At 38.9% G+C, this 19,883-nt stretch overlaps 2 protein-coding genes across 7 annotated transcripts; one reads left to right on the top strand and one right to left on the bottom strand.

Moving 5' to 3' along the window:
• The first annotated feature begins 540 nt into the window (after window positions 1–540).
• On the top strand, window positions 541–12,767 carry SSB (small RNA binding exonuclease protection factor La). Its single transcript, XM_025994077.2, has 12 exons — window positions 541–688; window positions 2,539–2,613; window positions 6,159–6,262; window positions 6,464–6,638; window positions 7,525–7,632; window positions 7,717–7,817; window positions 9,013–9,084; window positions 9,398–9,440; window positions 9,849–9,989; window positions 10,359–10,545; window positions 10,660–10,791; window positions 11,121–12,767. The coding sequence occupies exons 2-12, from the start codon at window positions 2,548–2,550 to the stop codon at window positions 11,210–11,212; spliced, it is 1,221 nt and encodes a 406-aa protein (XP_025849862.1). The 5' UTR covers window positions 541–688; window positions 2,539–2,547; the 3' UTR covers window positions 11,213–12,767.
• Window positions 11,213–18,273, bottom strand: METTL5 (methyltransferase 5, N6-adenosine). Of its 6 annotated transcripts, XR_012000309.1 has the most exons (9): window positions 18,059–18,273; window positions 17,796–17,946; window positions 15,556–15,670; window positions 15,020–15,201; window positions 14,216–14,298; window positions 13,223–13,274; window positions 13,086–13,133; window positions 11,713–11,762; window positions 11,213–11,315 (listed from the first exon to the last, which is right to left on the bottom strand). XR_012000309.1 is itself a non-coding variant. In XM_072751888.1 (8 exons), the coding sequence occupies exons 2-8, from the start codon at window positions 17,902–17,904 to the stop codon at window positions 11,277–11,279; spliced, it is 630 nt and encodes a 209-aa protein (XP_072607989.1). In that variant the 5' UTR covers window positions 17,905–17,946; window positions 18,059–18,273; the 3' UTR covers window positions 11,213–11,276. The 6 variants fall into 6 exon arrangements, 5 of the variants coding, with proteins under 5 accessions (XP_072607989.1, XP_072607990.1, XP_072607987.1 ...); XM_072751888.1 differs by lacking the exon at window positions 13,086–13,133; XM_072751890.1 differs by lacking the exon at window positions 11,213–11,315 and having other exon boundaries at window positions 11,688–11,762.
• Window positions 18,274–19,883: the final 1,610 nt, after the last annotated feature.

Here is a 19,883-nt window from a genome sequence, read left to right on the forward strand (position 1 = left end):
CGTTTAAAGCTCACAACTGCAGGCTAGTAGGTGGTGGTTACCACCGGCCCCCCTTACACGCGAGGAACGGAGAAGTTCATTAACTTGCGCTACGTCATAGCCTGCAAATGGGTGAGCCGTGCCTTCAGCAGAGCCGGTCAGATCCCAGATCCCGGCTCTTACACGCTCTGCTCTACTGTTTTTTTCAACTCTAAGATTCCTGAACCTCTGATTTTTAAAAAAATTTCACCAGCCATTTTTTTTCTTTTTGAGAACTATCACAACGCGATGTAGTTTACATATACGTACGGATCATCAGAACAGTTTTTTGGAAAAGTCTCATGTGAAAAATAGCCACATACGTCACATGCAAGACGAGCCCGGGTACGTACCGGACACTCGTTCGGGCCAGAGGCGCCCCGCCCCCGGCGCCAGCCCGGGGCTCCGCGGCGTCAGGGGGCGGGACTCCGCGGCGTCAGGGGCGGGGCTCTGCGGCGCCAGGGGCGGGGCTCCGCGGGCCGTGGGAGTCCGCAGCCGGCGCGCAGGCTCCGGCTCCCCGAAGCCCCGCCCACGCGGGCCGCGAGGGCTGCCGGGACGGCCCCCATCTTCCTCACGCGGGGTAGGCCGGCCGGCGGCGCTGGGGAGTCGGGACGCTGTTGTCGCTGTTGGTGTTGGTGCGGCGTGGCTGTGTGGGACCGGGACCTCAAAGGTGAGCAGCGGTCGGTGGCCGAAGAGAAGAAGCGCGAAATGGTGTGCTGTGCGGGGCGACGGCGCACGCCCCTTCCCTGTGGCCTCGCGCCGGTGCGTCCACTCCTCGCGGTCCGCATGCTCCGGGCGAGCGCCGCGTGGGCCGCAGCCTGAGGCGGCGCGCTGGGCTGGGAGCGGAGCGGAGCGGCGCGGGCCGGGGCGAGGCGCGGACGCAGTGCCTGACCGGAGTGCAGGAGCCGGGCTTTCCCCGCACGGGGCTGGGGCCCAGGCGAGCCGGTGGCTGCTTTGGGGCCACACTCTGGCGGGTTCCTTGGACCGAGGCTGCCCGCATGCGCCCCGCGTCCTTAAGACTTTCCACCTCCACTGCCCTGTGGCGTCGCCGGGGGCCGACGTTTCGGGGCACTGGTGGCTTCTGAGGCGGTTGGCGGTGGCTAATTGTCAGAGGCTTCCTCGGGTCCTGTGGGACGAGCTGGAGGTCGCGGAGTGGTGGGGCCGCAGGTGTTCCTCTGGCGTCACTCTCTGGGGGTTTTAGTGTCACTCACGTCCAGGAGCCTGCGAAGTGAGAAAGTGTGGGTCGTACTTCACTTCTAGTCGTACACTCTGGAAAAGGATCTCCAGGAACCGAGTACCTACCAGAGTTGGGTAGGCCGAAGAAGTCTCGTACGGACTAAGCAGTTCTCTTACTTCACTCACCCTTTGCTTTGGAAGGGGCCCCGAGATCATGGTAGTAAGTTAGGAACGTGGGTGGTGGTCCACTAATAATGCATAAGATTGAGTAAGTTTTGTACTTGGATGGCGTCGTGCAAGTAAGTCCCTGTTACAAGAGTTTCCAGTGTGCATCCAGGTTATTGCAGGACCATAAAGCGATACTTCCAGGAGTACCTAAGACGGTTCACTAGTGTCAACTAATGGCAGGTACCCTGATGAGGTCTTATGAATTCACTTCTGTAAATGCGGATAACTGGGTGGTTTAGTAGCACAGGTTCGTGATACCCAGCAGTCTCACAACCTTTCTCCTGCAGCACTAGTGTCAGGGGTGTGAAACAAACTGGCTCTAAGTTTAACCAATATATTGGTGAATTAGGAGACAGACCTTCAGCTTAACATTATTCTAGTGTTCCCAGACTCTTATTATTTTTTTAAAGATTTTATTTATTTATTTATGAGAGACACACAGAGAGAGGCAGAGACACACACAGGCAGAGGGAGAAGCAGGCCCTATGCAGGGAGCCCCATGTGAGACTCCATCCAGGGTCTCCAGGATCAGGCCCTGGGCTGAAGGCGGCGCTAAACCGCTGAGCCACCCAGGCTGCCCCAGACTCTTATTTTCATATGTTCTCTAACATACAGCATCTAATCTAATCCTGACGGTTATATTTGATTTTTTTTTTTCATCCTGAAGTTGTGATACTTAGTCTTTGCTGGTAAGTTTTTGATAAGGTAGCTGTGACTAAAAGAAATGCAACCTGCACCAAACAAATAGGACTGAGATGCAGGTGGTGATTTCCTTAAAGCTGGAAATGGTTGGTAAGTAGCTGAAAGGAGTTTTTTGCTAAAAGCTTTCTTGATGAGTTAAGTGAAGATGACCACTTGCTTTGTTATAGAGATGGAACAGTGATTTACTGAAAGGGTTGCAGATTATGTATAGCTTTTCAGTTTTCCATTACTTATTCCAACATTTTCTTTTGTTGAAATTTGAGAATTGAGTAGAGAAATTGAACCCATGAAATTAAAAATTCTTGATATTTAAGAAAACAATGTGATATTGATAACTTAAAAACATTCTTCTAATCTTGAGTGTTATGTAAAAATAATACTAACCTCCTTATGCCAATTTGGGAAAATTTACAGATAGCCATAATGGCCGAAAATGGTGATAATGAAAAAATGGCTGCTCTCGAGGCTAAAATCTGTCATCAGATTGAGGTATGGTTCTTATGCTAGTAGACTGCAAAAATATGTTCCTTGAAAGGAAATGTGGAGCCTAAAAACAAATACAGAAAGAACATTAATTTCCTATATTGGCCTACTAAAACATTTCGTGTAAATATTAAATATCTGGTTTGTTTTTGATTCTTAGAATTAGATGAACCTACAATATTGTAGGTTCCACTAATTTGTATTAGTGGAGCCCATTTATGACAGCCAAGATCTACAAACATTTCAAAACTTAACACCATAGACTAGTGTTACTTTTTGCTTCAGTTTCCTAGTCTGTAATAGTACTCATAAGTTTGTTGTGAAGTTTACATTAGTTAATAAAATGTAAAACATTCAGAAGAGTTCCTGGCACATAATAAGAGAACATAAAAATTCTTTGTAAAGTACCTTTCCTGTTATAAATAACACTATCTATTTGAAGGTCCTAGTACCCTTTTCTACCTAATTAAACTGAGTTCTTGGCTATTAGAACTTCGTTAACGAAGTATCTGTTTTTATAGTCATCTTAGCCTTTTTTTCTTTTTTTAACCTTAGGTATTGTATTTAAATTGAAGCTTTACAGTATCAATAATGGCTGCACAGGAAATTTTTGCTTAATGTTTTCTGTTCTTACTGATTAACTTCAGTAAGAAGCTGGTTTTTGGTGGTTTTTGCAGTTATCAGAACTTCTTTTTAATTTGTACTTCTTGGCCATTTAAAATGTTCTGTGCTATACCTTTTGTACTAATTTCATTATAATTGCAAAGAAAAATTGCAAACTACTTAAATACTTAGAACAGTACAAAGTTTATGTAGACCAAGTTAATGATGTCCCTTCCATAATCTACCACCTCTCAAATTCTACTCTCTTAAGTAATTAAAGTTAAAAATACTCTTTCATGCTTTGTGGTCAGTGCTCACAGTAACATAATTTTTATTTCCTTCCCTTTCCCCTATCAAACATAGGTTGCATTTTAGGGAAGTAAAGTTTTATGTCATCAGTAATTACCCAATTCCCTATTTGATGTGTAGGATATTTCTAATTTTTTTTTAGCTGTAACAGTTCCATGATGAGTTTGTTTGCTTTAAAAATCAGCAAATCTCTATTTTTACTGGCATGTTTCCCTACTTTGGCCTTAAGATTAGCTTAACACAGAAAAGTTTAATTCATTATCCAATTTTACATTAGCATTTTCCTCTTTATTTTTTAAAAAATTAATTTTAAATTCAATTAACATACAGTATTAGTTTGAGGTAGAGTTCATTTATTTATCATTTAACGTGACACGCAGTGCAGTTTACATCACGTGCCCTCCTTAATGTCCATCACTGTTACCCCATCCCCCTACGCCCCTCTCCTCCAGCAACCCTCAGTTTTGTTTCCTATGAATTTTTTTTTTTAAGATTTATTTATTTATTCATGAGAGAGAGAGAGAGAGAGGCAGAGGCACAGGCAGAGGAGAAGCAGGCTCCCTGCAGGGAGCCCAATGTGGGACTCAATGCCAGGACCTCTGGATCATGCCCTGAGCCAAAGGCATACGGTCACCCAGGCACCCTGTTTCCTATGATTAAAAGTCTCTTATGGTTTGTCTTCCTCTTTGATTACATCTTTTTTTTATTTTCCCCTCCCTTCCTCTATGCTCCTCTGTTTTGTTTATCAGATGCCAAATATGAGTGAAATCATATGATGATTGTCTTTCTCTGATTAGCTCATTTTGCTTAACATAACACCCTCAAGTTCTATCCATGTCACTGGAAATGGCAATGATTTTTTCCATGGCTGAGTAGTAGTCCATTGTGTGTGTGTGTGTGTGTGTACACATCTTATCTTCTTAAGCCATTCATCTATCAGTGGACATCTGGGCTCTTTCCATAGTTTGGCTATTGGGGACATTGCTGCTATAAACACTGGGGTGCAGTTGCCACTTTGGATCACTACATTTGTATATTTGGGGCAAATAGCTAGTAGTGCAATTGCTGGGTTGTAGGGTAGCTCTATTTGCAACTTTTTGAGGAACCTCCATATTGTTTTCCATACTGTACCAGCTTACCTTCCTACCAATAGTGTAAGAGGGTACCCTTTATCTGCAGCCTCACCAACATCTGTCATTTCCTGACTTGTTAATTTTAGCCTTCTGACCTGTGTCAGGTGGTTTTGATTTCATTTTCATTGATGCTGAGTGATGTTGAACATTTTTTATGTGTCTGTTGGTCATTTGTATGTCTTCTCTGGAGAAATGTCTGTTCATGTTTCCTGCCCATTTCTTGATTGGATTATTTGTTCTTTGGGTGTTGTTTGATAAGTTCTTTATAGATTTTGGATACTAGCCCTTTATCTGTCACTTGCAGATATCTTCTCCCATTCTGTCAGTTGTCTTGGTTTTGTCGATTGTTTCTTTTGCTGTGCAAAAGCTTTTTACCTGGATGAAGTCCCAGTAGTTCATTTTTGCCTTTCGTTTCCCTTACCTTTGGAGATGTGCCTAGGAAGAAGTTGCTGCTTGTGGTCTCTAGATTTTGATGGATTCCTGTCTCACATTGAGGTCTTTCATCCATTTTGAGTCTGTTTTTGTGTATGGTGTAAGAAAATGGTTCAGTTTCATTCTTCTACATGTGGCTATCCAATTCATGATGAATATCTTTATATATAAATCTTAATAAAGATTTATATATTTTTACTGTTTACTATGTTTACTGATTTAAGATAAAATTCTTTAGAAAAAGATGTACTGGCTCAAGGGTTATGCACATTTTTAAAGACCTTTGATATTTATTAACATCTCTGCCTGCACAACCATTTCTCTGTGTTCAGGCCAATACTAGGTATTGTTTTTAGAATTTGGCCAGTTGGGTGAAGATGCTATTTTGCTTTAAATTGTATTTTTCATTAATGAGGTTGAACTTTTTGTTTATATTACATTCTTATTTTAGTAATTCTTTTGATGTCCTTTACCCATTTTTCTATTAGGGCTTTCAGGATTTTTTTCTTCTCCCTTGATTTGTAAGAATTATTTACAGGCTCCTTTGTTATTTGTCTTTTACTTTTTATACTCTTGGCAATCGAAGTAGTCATACCTGTGTCTTTTCATGTATAGTTTTGATTTTTGTCTTTTTTGCTTTTTATACTGAAAAAGAGTACCTTTATGCTTAAATTAGATAAATGCTTGCCTATTTTTTAATTTGTAAAAATAAGCATGATTAATCAGTATAATCCAGTTCTTTTTATTAAACACACTGTTTAATAAGAAGTCTGTTTAATAAAACACTGATTTGAAATGAGAAGCCTCTCACATACTAAGTCCTTAACTATGTTTTTATTTAAGACTTGATAGTCTGTTGAGGTATCTGCTAATTACATTGTCTCAGTCATCAATTTTTAGTTTTATCTTTCTGCTAATTCATGTTGTAAATGTTTCACTATCACATATTTAGGAGAAAATGTTTATTGCTCCTTAAGTTATGAAATGTATTTTTAAAGAATAGAGTGTAGTGATGTAATGAGGATTGAAGTCAGTATTGTACAGTGCTCTGAAATATAATTAATTATCTTGCAGTATTATTTTGGTGACTTCAACTTGCCACGAGACAAATTTTTAAAGGAACAGATCAAACTGGATGAAGGCTGGGTGCCTTTGGAGATAATGATAAAATTCAATAGGTAAAAATCTTATTATTTTATTTATTATTATTTTTAAAGTAGGCTTTACCCAGCGTGGAGTCCAATACAGGGCTTGAACTCATGACCTTGAGGATCAGCCACCCAGGCACCCAGTAAAAACCATTTTCAAACCGTCTTTAGGTTTTCTTGTTAACAAGTGCTACAACTAAGTTTTATAATGCTTTTATATGTATTCTTCAGGTTAAACCGTCTAACAACAGACTTTAATGTAATAGTAGAAGCACTGAGCAAATCAAAGGCTGAACTCATGGAAATAAGTGAAGATAAAACTAAAATCAGAAGATCTCCAAGCAAACCCCTCCCTGAAGTGACTGATGAATATAAGAATGATGTAAAAAACAGATCTGTTTATATTGTAAGTGGGCCTTTCACACATTTAATTATATATTAAATATCTTATTTAGGAAAAAAAAAAAAAAAAACAGAGTGGATAAGAATAAGGACTCCAGAATCGTAGTTTTTACCATTTACTGTGTGTTCTTGGGCAGTGGGGTTTTTTTTTTTTTTTTAAGATTTTATTTATTTGAGAGAGCGAGCACAAGCAGGGGGAGGAGCAGAGGGAGATTGAGAGGAAGAAGCAGACTCCCCACTGAGCAGGGAACCCTAACATGGGGCTCAATCCCAGGACCCCGAGATCATGACCAGAGCTGAAGGCAGACACTTAACCAACTGAGCCACCCAGGCGCCCCATTGGGCAGTGTTCTTAACTTGCCTAAGCATTATCTTCATAAATGGGGATAATATTTTTACTTTATAGAACTATTGTGAGAATTAGTGAGAATTAATGAAAAAAATCCATATGACACTGTACAAAATGTTGGGCATATTGTAAGTACCCAGTAAGCCTATCAATTTCTTATTTATCTAGAGCTAAAATTGATAGTAATTTTCTTTAGCATATGAATTTTTAAAGTAGATTCTTTTTATTCTGGAAAATTTAAGACCTACAAAGATGGGTTGACTATATAATGTACTATTATCCAACTTCAGCAGTTATTAACATATGATTAATTTTGTTTTCTTTCTGCCCCAATGGATTATTTTGAAGCATATTCCAGTTCAGTCACTTTTACTGCACTAGAGAACAGTGGCTCTTAACCAGAACTGTTAAACATTTAAGAGATAGAGAAATACATAGTTAGATATGTATATCCTGGCTTGACTTCAAGACAAAATGACTCAATTTCTGATAAATTGTTTACCTGAGAAGTAATTTGTACATTTCTTTCTACTCTTCACAGAAAGGCTTCCCAACTGATGCAACCCTTGATGACATAAAAGAATGGTTAGAAGATAAAGGTCAAGTACTAAATATTCAGATGAGAAGAACATTACACAAAGCATTTAAGGTATGGTTATATGATGTTACAACTTTTTCTAGCTGAAAAATATATGGGATATTTTTAAAAATAGTTTTCTTCCCCTTTTAATAGGGATCAATATTTGCTGTGTTTGATAGTATTGAATCTGCTAGGAAGTTTGTCGACACCCCTGACCAGAAATATAAAGACACAGACCTGCTAATACTTTTCAAGTAAGTCTTTATGCTGATACTTCTTTTGGCCACTTTAGTTATATGGAATTGACACACTGGGATACAGAATATGGAATAACATCCCGTGTAAGGACAATATTTTTTAGTATCCTTGGGCATTCTTTGATAAACACTTAAAATTTGCTCAGTGGAAACTACTAGTCCTCTGAGACCACAAGGAAGTGTTTTTTTAACAGTAAAAAATAGTTTTAGTACTTTCTTTGTATCTAAAACATAATCAAGCTATATAGTAGAATCTGTGTGGTTAGAGAATCAATCTCTGTCCAATTTCCAGTCTGTTCTTACTTCTCATAGTCTGTGTATACCTATATAGTACAAAGGATTATTTAATACAGATTTGGACCACATTCTTTAATGTGTGTGTGTGTTAACAATTTAGACACACCAGAGCATTTTTATGATACAGTTAGGCCATTGTTCCCTATTTTCACATTATGTAATCTTAAATGCCATGTACTAAACCTGATGGACTTAGAGATGCACTGTGGTGCATCGTGCAATTAGTGTTAACTTTTTAAAAAGTATTTTTTAACATGATTATCTTTCCCTTTTTTTTTTTTTTCTTAAGATTTTACATATTTATTCATGAAAGAGAGAGAGAGACAGACATAGGCAGAGAGAGAAGCAGGTTTCCTGCAGGGAGCCTGATGCAGGACTCGATTCCAGGATCCTGGGATCACAACGTGAGCCGAAGGCAGATGCTCAACCACTAAGCCACCCAGGCATCCCTAACATGATTTTCATAATTGCTCTTACTCTTGGGTTTCAGAGGTTGTAGAATTTTCTCCTACTGTAAAGTACCACTGTAGAAAATTCTATGAACTTATTTCCACAAATTCTGGTTTACATTTTTTTCTGTACATGAATGATAAAATCAATACAAGATTGGTATGGACATCGGGTTTCTTTTTGTTCTGAAATTATTACTGATGGTTGTGTAATTCTGAATATACTAAAGACCACTGAAGTGTACACTTTTAAAAGGTGTACATTTTATGGAATGTGACTTTTTTCGTAAAGCTGTTATTAAAATAACTTCCTTGGCATCTTTTGAATTTCTAGGTAATTACATTTCTAGAAAGTGTAATATTCCTTCTTGTGTTTAATTAATTCAAAATAATTTAGTCTTATTTTTGTTCTCATGAACTCAGTCCCTGTATTTTGTCTTCTTTAGGGAAGATTACTTTGCCAAAAAAAATGAAGAAAGAAAGCAAAATAAAGTAGAAGCTAAATTACGAGCTAAACAGTAAGTACGTTGAGCCAGTCATTTTAATTTCTTAAAGCTTTGACAGAGATAGTGGTTCTAGGAAGTGGAGCTTGATGATGAGTTCTGAAATGAGTAGCAGTAGGCTTTTGTTTTGCTAGTGAAACATTAAGATCTTAAGCTGCCTTGATAATCTGGGTGCCACAGTGTTGCACTCTAGCCAGGAGCAATCAGAAAGCCTAGTGACTGCCTTTGATTATTAAGCAATGTGTGATTATGATCAAGGTTAACTTTATCAGGATTTAATTTTCTCATACAGTTAATGGAAAGATTCTAATTACCATTTCTTTTGTAGAGAGCAAGAGGAAAAACAAAAGTTAGCAGAAAGTGCTGAAATAGTAAGTCTGTATTTTTGGTATCTAAGCTATAATTCAAATTTATGAGAATACAAAGTGAGAACTTTTTGAAGCAAATATGTGAACAAGTCTGTAGTTTTCATTGTACTAAAGTCATAGCCCAATAATACTGCCTAAAATCATTACCCAGAGAAAGAACTTGTAACTACATTTTTAAATAACTAATGTATCCAGCTAGGTAAATATTATATTGTTGAAGAAATAAAATTTTAAGTTACAATCAGAAGCCACTGTATAATAAGGGATGCCACAGGAAAATGCACTATTAAACTACTTTAAAATAGCATTTTAGTTTCTAGCTTTTCCCATGTATTAGGTATAGAGTGGTTTAAGCCATATCTGGTTTGTGGTTGCTTTTAAAAAACTTTAATGCTTTGTATGTCTTTACAGAAATCTCTAGAAGAAAAGATTGGCTGCTTGCTGAAATTTTCAGGAGACTTAGATGATCAGACCTGTAGAGAAGATTTGCACATCCTTTTCTCAAGTCATGGTGAAATAAAATGGATAGACTTTGTCAGAGGAGCAAAAGAGGTTTGGAAACATTCATAGGCTTTTTAGCAATCAGTTTAAAAATCCATAGAAACTTAACTTTTAGAAGATAACATTACTAGCGACAAAATTATTTAATAATGTGTTCATGAAATAGTTTTTGGTCTTTTACTTTCCATTTTGTTATTGCCATCACTGGATGTGATGTCTCATACTTTTTGAATTATGCTATAAATAACTTGGTGTTTGTGACTGCAAGTTTTATGATAACTCTCTAAAGTTCAGTTAAAATTCATTGAAACTGATGATGGCAGAGAAGATTTGCAGGGCAGGACAAAGTTTTGAGCAATGGAATTAACTATGGTACTAAAAAAAATCTTAAGGGTGTGGCTTTTACTGTCTTTGGTATAGGGGATAATTCTATTTAAAGAAAAAGCTAAGGAAGCACTGGATAAAGCCAAAGATGCAAATAATGGTAACCTACAATTAAGGAACAAAGAAGTGACGTGGGAAGTACTAGAAGGAGATGTGGAAAAGGAAGCACTGAAAAAAATCATAGAAGATCAACAAGAATCTCTAAACAAATGGAAATCAAAAGGTCATTAGTTCTGATTTGTCTTGGACTGTTTGGTTATTTTAACTCATTTGCTTGTTCGGAGACAGTGACAAGGGACTTAAGACTTTTATGGCTTTCTCAATTATGTTTTTATAGGTCGCAGATTTAAAGGAAAAGGAAAGGGGAATAAAGCTGCCCAGACTGGGTCTGCTAAAGGAAAAGTACAGTTTCAGGGCAAGAAAACTAAATTTGATAGTGATGAAGAACACGATCAGAATGGTGCATCTGGTAAGTTTTTCTAAGTCCTTTGGTTCTTTGATGAAAATTATTTGTTATTTCAAAATTATTTGGAAGGATAGCAGTGTGGTTTTTCACCTTTGGTATAAGTGACTTTTGGATTGTGATTTACCCAAGTTATCCTGTTTTACAAGTGAAAAAAAAAAAAAAGATGTTTGGAAGGTAAGTTTAGAGAGAAGATCTGTACCAAAGGAAAAGCCTTATTGTTGGTGTTGGGAAGTTGTTGCTTTTCAAACAATTATTTTGTTAATTATGCTCACTATTAAAAGAGTAATGCTTACATAGTGAACTTAACAAAAATTCTTTATTGAATTGTATAGGACCAGTAAAAAGAGCAAGAGAAGAAACAGACAAAGAAGAACAACCTACACCAAAACAACAGAAAACAGAAAATGGTGCTGGAGACCAGTAATTTAGTAAAAAAATTTTTTATTCATCTTAATTAGGTTTTAAGCTGCTTTTGTCTTTAGAGGCTTTTAAAAAGAAAACCGAATTAGGTCCACTTCAATATCAACCTGTAAGAAAGGAAAATTTTTGTTGTTTAACTTGTCTTTTTTTGTTATCCAAATGAAGATTTTTTTTTTAATGTATAGTTCTGTTTGTGTTATTTCAAATATCAAAAGAAAGATTCTTCCATTAAATTGCCTTTGTAATATGAAAATGTATTAGTACAAACTAATAAAATATGTACTATATAAAAAGAGAAAAACTTAGTTTTTTATTTTTGTGCCTAAAGCATTTGAGAAAGAATATCTTAAACCAGGATTATTGACTGTTATCACATCGATAATTATTCTGTCTCCTTGGCTAGCTTTCTGTATTTACTCAGGCAAGTTGATAACATTGTAAATAGTTACTTATTGAAAAGTTCTTCAGTACTGAATGCAGATAAGCCAGAATCCAGAGACTTACGGATTTCTTTTTATGAAATTTGTATGATGCTGGCAGGTCGTATCGTAGCTCTAGAAAACAAAAGTCATCTAAGAATAAAAATTCATTTGTCAACCCTGACATACATATATTACATATGTAAATTCTTAAAAATTAAGGAAGTATTTAACCCTGGTAAGCAGAACATTTCAGACCTGTCACTTTAACTTACCCAGAGACTGACTTGATATATTCTCAAGATCAGCCCATGGCTAACTGAGGTTGGCATTTCTATTTGGTCATTGATGCCAAAATTAGAGGTTATGGGGAATAATTTGAAAGGATAACAATTGGACAGAAGATGATCATACCTTTCTATTTCTAATTTCATAGTAATCTATAGCAGTCATAATAATCATGCTTATTTTTAAAATTTGTCTGGATTTTAATACTGGTAGTATTTTCCTACTGAGATTTCAAGTGATAATCCATTTTTCTTACTCTAAGAAATACTAGGTTTTCCAAAATTACTCCTCAGTTTAGAGGGATGGCAGTACACTCCTATCATTCATATTTTGCAGCATAAATTCTCTATAGGTTACAGCTCTCAAATTTTACTGTGCAATCAAATCACCTTCAAATCTTTTTTAAAATGCATATTATAATTCATTAAGTCTATGTGAAGCCTGAAGTTTTGCAAGTCTTCTCCTACGGGATGTCAATACTGATGTTCTGAGGACCACATCTGGAGTAGCAAGGCCCTGGCTTGCTATACTTGGAATGGTTCTGAGGTGCTCCAGGCTGCAAGTTCTAATACCTTAAACTAGGTAAGGAATGACAATACTGGATAAATAGGACCGACAGACTTTTTCCACATTACATTACTAATTATGAATAGGACTGGTTATATGGTTAACACTACAGTGCTAATCCTAGTCAGTTTATTACTAAGTAAAGAATATTTTCCTCATGTTGTACTCTTTATTTCAGGCCTCTAGAATTATTTGGACCATAGCTGGCTTCTAGTTATATGTTTTTCCCATTTTGATGTTTGTGAATATTACCCAATTTACTAATAAAAATGTATCAAACACTTACTTATAGTGTGGATGATTATATCCTATCCCCCGTTAAAAGAAAAAAGCTTCATGTTCTCTGACTCTAGGGACGATTAGAAAATTGAAATGGAAAAGGTAATCAGGCATGATCTGGTGGTATTTTCCATGAATGGGTTTTAAACAGATCTGACCCCTCCAGGCCCAAGCTCTTACATCACAACAATGTATACTGTCTGAGCCCGGAGTGGCCAAATAGTTGAGTGCTAATTAGGAATTTTCCATAAAATGCATAAATTGGGACACTCTTAGACAAACACTGATACTCGGCCTTTACTTCATTTCCAACCCATTACCAACCTTTCACATTTTGCCAGGCTGAAAACACGTTCTATGGCATCTTAGCACCTATAAAATTTTGGATGGGCTAATGTATTATTAGCCCTAAATAATTAGGGTTTAGATTTATTTTGTAAGAAACTTAAAAATTGTCTTACCTGCAATAATATCTATCTTGATTTTCCATTCTGTAGCTTTCTTTTGAATATGCTAAAAATAACATGTTAATGTGAGCTGATTTTTAAAATAATTTGAGAATTGTTTTGCTAATACTTCATATTTTTTAAGCCTTTAAGATTTCATTAGAATTTAGACTTTAAAAAGAAAATTATTTGACAGCATAAGCAGGGGGAGCAGCAGACGATGTGGGGCTCAATCCCAGGACCCCCAGAATCATCACCTGAGCTGAAATCAGATGTTGAACCAACTGAGCTACCCAAGTGTCCCAGAATTTAGACTCAAAAAATTTTCAAGTGAACTGGTAGTATTTTGAAAATAAACCAAGCCATTTTAATACTATAAGAGTACAGCTAAGTAACGGTATAGGTTATGAAGCTGAACTCAAATACCTTGACCAAGATAACACAGGGAACTGATAGTTTGGATTTGAACGTAGGCAGTCTGGCTCTACAGTCTGTGTCCTTGATCATTATGTTATACTGACCAAAAATACACCAAATTTTCTGGAACATATCTTCTATACCCCCATGTGTTACATAGGTGGCAAGAAGAATAATGGAACAGGGAGATTCTGAACTCAGCTCACTTTAGCTCCAGGCTCAGTGTTCTTAAAAATCAGGTTTTACTGCCTCCATTATGCACACAAAACCACAACGGGACAATGGGATTACTAGGATTTAGGCAAACTAGGATATACTATAACCCTAGCTATACCACACTTCTCTACTGAAGTTCATGTAATCTCTCGGTAAAAGTTCCTGCCAGAGCAAATCTTTCACAGAAGTCATATAGGCTGGAAGAAAACTAATGCTAGCTGGTCACAGGGAAAATTCTGTTTCTAAGTGCCAGATGTTTAAAGAATTTAGAAGAAAAAAAAAAAAGAATTTAGAAGAGATACCCTGGTAATTAGCATTCACAGCAAATCCATAAAACGCTGTCATGAATTTTGAAGTAAAATGATTTGAACTTACATCTCTGGTAGAGGATTTGTGTAAAGAGTATACTGCTGTTCTTGCCATTTCCAAAGCAGTCTTCAGAAATGCCATATCTGTCCCTGTTAAAAGTAGAAAAAGCTCATATTTACTTTATATACCTGTTATCAAAATAGTGGATTAAATGAATACCAGGTATTTAAAAACTTTTTCCCGAAACCAAAATAGACACTTCAAATTCTTCCTGCAAAAAGACAAGATACAAAAAAGTAGAACATGTATCTTTTAAGATTGATAGAATAAAACCATTATACTATCTTGTTTAAATAAGACTAAAATGAAAATTTTAATATTCCAAGTTAACTCTCAAGGGAGGCAAGAATAGGTAGTATAGTAATCAGAATCAGGCAGCAGCTGAAGGGAGAACTCTTCATGTCTTTTCTTACCAACTTTCTACCCTCCTAGCCCATAGCATACACAGAATAAATAGCCACAGTTACTGACAGACACGTGTTGAACTCTCGGTGTGTTAAGGCATTAAAGAGAGGTTCTAAAAGTATAAAATCCTTTACAGAATTATGAGTTCGGTAAATCATTCTTGAAAGCAAAGTATAAATAGTAAATGAATAAAAAGACTGTTCTCTTAGTACAAATAGGTGAAAACAAAGATTGAAAAATTCAATTTCCTAGACATATGTTAAACTAATTGAAACTAGTAATTATACAGGTAAGAGATTGTTTAATTAAGAGTGATACAATCATTTAGCCCAAACAATAAGAAAATGACTTTTAAAACTTGTTTTCCTACAAATATATCTGTATCTCTGAAGTTTTTTTACTAACCTTTATTATTTTTGGTCCCAAAGGGAGGATTCATAATTACTGTATCAAATGACTTTGACATTCTGTTAGATAATGAGCGCACATCACATTGAACCATGTCAACATTTGTTAACTCAAACTCTTCCACATTCCTGTTAAATACTTCCAGTGCATCTTCATCTATGTCAAATCCAACACACAATCTATAAATACAGAACACACACAAAGAGTGACTAGCTCCTGAATCAAAACAACAAAATTAAAACCATATGCCTTTTTTTAACCCAACTGGCAAAGTAAGAGTATTGCCTTTCGACAGCATGATTTCCCAACCTGGCAGGGGTTGGAAACTCAGGTGTGTATAAAAGGGAGGCATGTGATAGCCACTATTACTGTTTTGTTTTACTGTTTTGCTCATTGAAAATGTACTCAGTATCAGATTCTTGCTCCCTTCATCTCATACTGTAGAGTCCCATAAATATAATTCAGTTAATTCTATTTATGTTTCTTATTTAAGGCCACCCTATACCCAAATGTTAATATACAGGATCACCTACCCTGCTCCTAACATTGCAGTTCCGATGCTAAGAACTCCACAACCACATCCTAGATCTGCAACCACTTTATTTTCAATGTCATCATATGTATTATGGATTGTATAGAGCATACATGCTAAAAGATCAAAAAACATATTAGGGAATAAGAACAAGTTGATGACCAAAATCTAAGTCATGTAAATGACGAGTGCAATTTCTTGTCTTCCAATTATCCTCCCCCAAATGCTGTTCCAGATTATTTAAAAAAAAAAAAAAAAAAAAAAAAGGTATTCTATCTCAGTATGTAGTAAGAGGCCCCACAAAGAACAATAACACACACCAGTGGTTCCTGAAAACTGCTCTGGTGACAAGCCAAGAATGACAAAACTTTAAATAAAATGAGAAAAATACAGTTAAAATGTTTTTTCCTCAGCTTGTTCAAACCATTGTCACACACACATATACATCAGTTCTTTGATGTTGAAATATTTTTGCAAGGATAGTAAGAGGAAATAGGTTTTAAAAATACCTTTCCTTGTCAAAATATAAACTTGGCAACTCTGTATCAGTCTCCCAAAATTGTTTTGAAATTTTACGGATCTGTGAAATCTGGGAACCACTAATGTTGAACAAGCTTTAACATTAAAATGGCCCAGAACTTTCTGGCAACAAGTTTGTCACAACATGGGTACCCTAAGTGCAAGCTAAAATGGGAAAAGAAAAGTCCTATATCCACAAAGAGCCTTTAGATACATACGCTTGATCCATCGATACATAAAATCTAATGAGAACTGATAAGAGAACTGAGGAGCAGAGAAGAAACTGCTGAGATCAAAAGGGATCTTTCAAATACACAAAGGTTAAGCATGAGTAAAACCCCTGATCTCTCCCTGTGGATTTGTGAACCAGCCAGAACTACGGGCCATCAAAAACACAATTAGGGGTGCCTGGCTGGCTGTTGGTGAGAATGGGACTCTCCATCTCAGAGTTGTGAGTTTGGACCCCAGTTGGGTCTAGAGATTACTTAAAAATAGTCTTAAAAAAAATCCACACACTTAGAGGGCTATCTCTGACTGCTGTTCTAATTACTGCAGCAGGTGTTAGCGACTCTGAAGCTGGTATCTCAAAAAATCAGCACATCCATGGGCATGTTACATCCTGGCTATGAACAATGGATTGTTTTTTGTTTTTGTTTTTGTTTTTTTTTTAATTAGACTTCACTAAGAAACCCTACAGCCAGAATACACTAAAGAAGTCATCTAAACTAAGAAAACAGGACTTAACCCAGACACAGTTTTGTGCCAATTTTTGGTTGGAATTATGACAATATGTTGTTTAGTGCAGGTTTATGTGTATTTTCCTTGATTTCCATTGGCTGCTTAGAAGTAGTTGAAGCTGGGCAGCCCAGGTGGCTCAGCGGTTTAGTGCCACCTTCGGTCCAGGGCATGATCCTGGGGACCCGGGATTGAGTCCCACATCGGGCTCCCAGCATGGGGCCTGCTTCTCCCCATGTCTGTGTCTCTGCCCCCCCCCCCCCCGCGCTGTGTGTCTCCATGAATAAATAAAATAAATCTTTAAAAAAAAAATTGTATTAAGAAATAGTTGAAGCCAGGACGGATCCCAAATTCATTGTCCTAAGACTCCACAACGACTTTGGTAATACGTTTACGAGCTATGAAGGGTTTTTCCTGTGTTGTCTCCTGTACTCCCAGTATCAGTTTCTTGCATGAAGCAACACTGATGATTCTCAGATCATTAAAAACTGAAACGCATTTGTTAAACGCGGTCCTTTGGCTACCAACTCTAGTTAATTCATGCTGGGGGCGGGGTGGGGTGGGGAATAGCATAGAAAGCCTTGCCCTGGCAATTCGTTGCAATGGAAAATTGATCTGTATTTAGCAAACCAATACTGAGCTCCTAACTGGTAGCAGGAACTCTTCTGGACAAGATGGAATTGTGTCAACACCACCAACAAATTCTTCTGCTCTCAAGGAGTTGATAGTGCAATGACAGAAACAAACATTAAAACGCTGACAGCTTTAAGAGGGATGCAGAAAACCGAGCAGTGGAATAACAAAGTGGGGGAGGGGATGCTGTCTTTAGCGGCGGCGTCGAGGAAGTCCTCTCCGACGTCAGAGGTCATCTCAGAGCAGAATTCCTCCAGACGTTCTTTGTATTCAAATAATTGTTTTATTTTCATTACGGAGTAAGCAGACAGGACGAACCCGGGGAAGCAAAGACGGGGTCCCCAGCCGCCCTACCTGCAATGTGCGGCCTGGTTGGATACTGTTCTAGAAGCAGCTTGGGCTTTTCGAATCCATCCACTTGTTGCAGGCGACTTTCTAGTTCCTTAAGCTTTAATTTCTTCATTGTTTTCAAAGTGTGAGTTCGCAGGACTTAATGGCACTGGATCTGCAGAGAAACCCAATGAACCTGCATCTGGCATTTTCTGCACCGCCCCCCACCCCGCACCCCTACCCCCACCCCGTTTCCCGGCTGGGGGGGCAGCGAGCCGACGGCACACCTAGCCCAGGCGGGTGCCTGCTTTCCTCCCAGCTCCGGCAGCAGGCGGAGTCCCCCGCCAGCCTCCGACCCGCCTCCAGGGTCCCCCGCGCCGACCTCGCGCTTCCCCGATGCCCGCACAGGCGCCCGCCCAGGACCCGGAGGTCGACGCACGACTCCTCGCGCAGCGTCCGGGCTCCGGAGGACGCCGCCCGCGCCAGGAGCGGGGCCGGAAGCGCTGCCACGCACGCGCGCCCCTCTCCGCCGCGCAGCAGCCCCGCGCCGAGCTGCAACCGCGGCCCCGCGCTCGGGTTCCGCCGGCGCCCGCGGAGCGTCATCCGCCCGGGTCGCCGCCGCGTCTGCGCGACCGGTGGCGCCTCCCTTGTAGCAGCGACGGAAACGGCCCGCCCTGCGGGTCACAGGGCCCAGACCCGCTAGCACCTGCAGGCCCTGGAAGGATGGGGGAAGAAAAGAGGTGACAACGAGGGTAAAAGTCGCGGCCACTTGAGGTGAACGGCTGGTGCGGCCCTTTCTGTGTCCGGCCTCACGAGGCCCCTCTCAGGGAGTGACCTTCTCCTCTCACCTTCGTCAAGAAACACTTCTACTACCCCATCTTCTAAACCCAATTCAAATGGCTTTTTAAAAATTTTTAAAAAGATTTTATTTATTTATTCATGACAGACAGAGAGGCAGAGACACAGGCAGAGGGAGAAGCAGGCTCCATGCAGGGAGACCGACGCGGGACTTGATCCCGGGACTCCGGGGTCACGCCCTGGGCCGATGGCGGCGCTAAACCGCTGGGCTGCCCATAGGCAGGCGTTTAAGTTACACGAAAGCTAGGGGTGTCTAGGTGGCTCAGCCTGTTAGGCGTGGGACTCCTGGTCTCTGCTCAGGTCATGATTTCAGAGTCCTGGGATCGGCCCCCCAGGGCAGGCTCCACGGTCAGTGGGGAGTCTGCTTGAGATTCTCTCCCCCTCCCACCGCCCCCCCCCCCCCTACGCGGGGACGTGCCCAAGTTCTCTCTCTAAAATAAAATCCCTTTAAAAAATAACATACAAGGAGGATATTGGAAGGAGTTAGGATCCTGTGCCTAAGTAGAAAGATTGCCTTTAATCTGGAGAAGGGATGTTTTCCATTCTTACAGGAAGAAAACAAGGAATGATGGGACAAGGATCAACTACAAAAAGCAGTGTCTGAAATCCAAAGTTACCTGTTATGAAGATTAAATGAGTTAATGCATATAAAGGTCTTACTGCATAGAGCACATAATGTTGTCACATAACAAATGCCCAATAAATGTTAGTTGTTGTTGTTGGTGGTGGTGGTGGTGGTGGTCTCTGTTGAGGAGGAGGTGGCTGGAGTAAGGAGATGGAGCCATATGGACGATGGAAACTAGCCAGGTTTACTGAAGGATAGTGAATTCGTCTGGAGTTGAAGGCAATTTTTTTCTATCTTTTTTAAGATAAAGATTTATTTAGAGATAATTATAAATCCATATGTAACTATAAAAAAATAGTGTATCTTTTCCCCAGTTTCCCCCAATAATTGCATTCTGCAAAACTCTAGTATAATATCACACCTAGAATATTGACACTGATACAGGGAAGATAAGCATTTCCATCACCACGAATATCCATGATATTACACTTTTGTAGCCATACCTACCTAATTCATTCTAGCCCTGACTCCCTCCCTAACCTCCATCAGCTACTAATCTGTTCTGCATTTCTAGAATCTTATCATTTCAAGAACTTCATATAAATGGAGGCATACAGTATGTAAACTTTTGGGAATGGCTTTTTTTTTTCACTCACCATAATTTTCTGGACATCCTTCTAAGTTGTGTA

This window comes from Vulpes vulpes, chromosome 3 (assembly GCF_048418805.1).
Source record: "Vulpes vulpes isolate BD-2025 chromosome 3, VulVul3, whole genome shotgun sequence".
NCBI lineage: Eukaryota > Metazoa > Chordata > Mammalia > Carnivora > Canidae > Vulpes > Vulpes vulpes.

Coding starts and splice junctions, on each gene's coding strand:
- METTL5 (XM_072751886.1), bottom strand. CDS start 17,904: ATGAAGAAATTAAAGCTTAAGGAACTAGAAAGTCGCCTGCAACAAGTG. Junction 15,202..15,555: donor ACTGCAATGTTAGGAGCAGG/GTAGGTGATCCT, acceptor CTGTATTTATAG/ATTGTGTGTTGGATTTGACA. Junction 14,299..15,019: donor TGGGACCAAAAATAATAAAG/GTTAGTAAAAAA, acceptor TACTTTTAACAG/GGACAGATATGGCATTTCTG.
- SSB (XM_025994077.2), top strand. CDS start 2,548: ATGGCCGAAAATGGTGATAATGAAAAAATGGCTGCTCTCGAGGCTAAA. Junction 7,818..9,012: donor GACCTGCTAATACTTTTCAA/GTAAGTCTTTAT, acceptor TGTCTTCTTTAG/GGAAGATTACTTTGCCAAAA. Junction 10,546..10,659: donor AAACAAATGGAAATCAAAAG/GTCATTAGTTCT, acceptor ATGTTTTTATAG/GTCGCAGATTTAAAGGAAAA.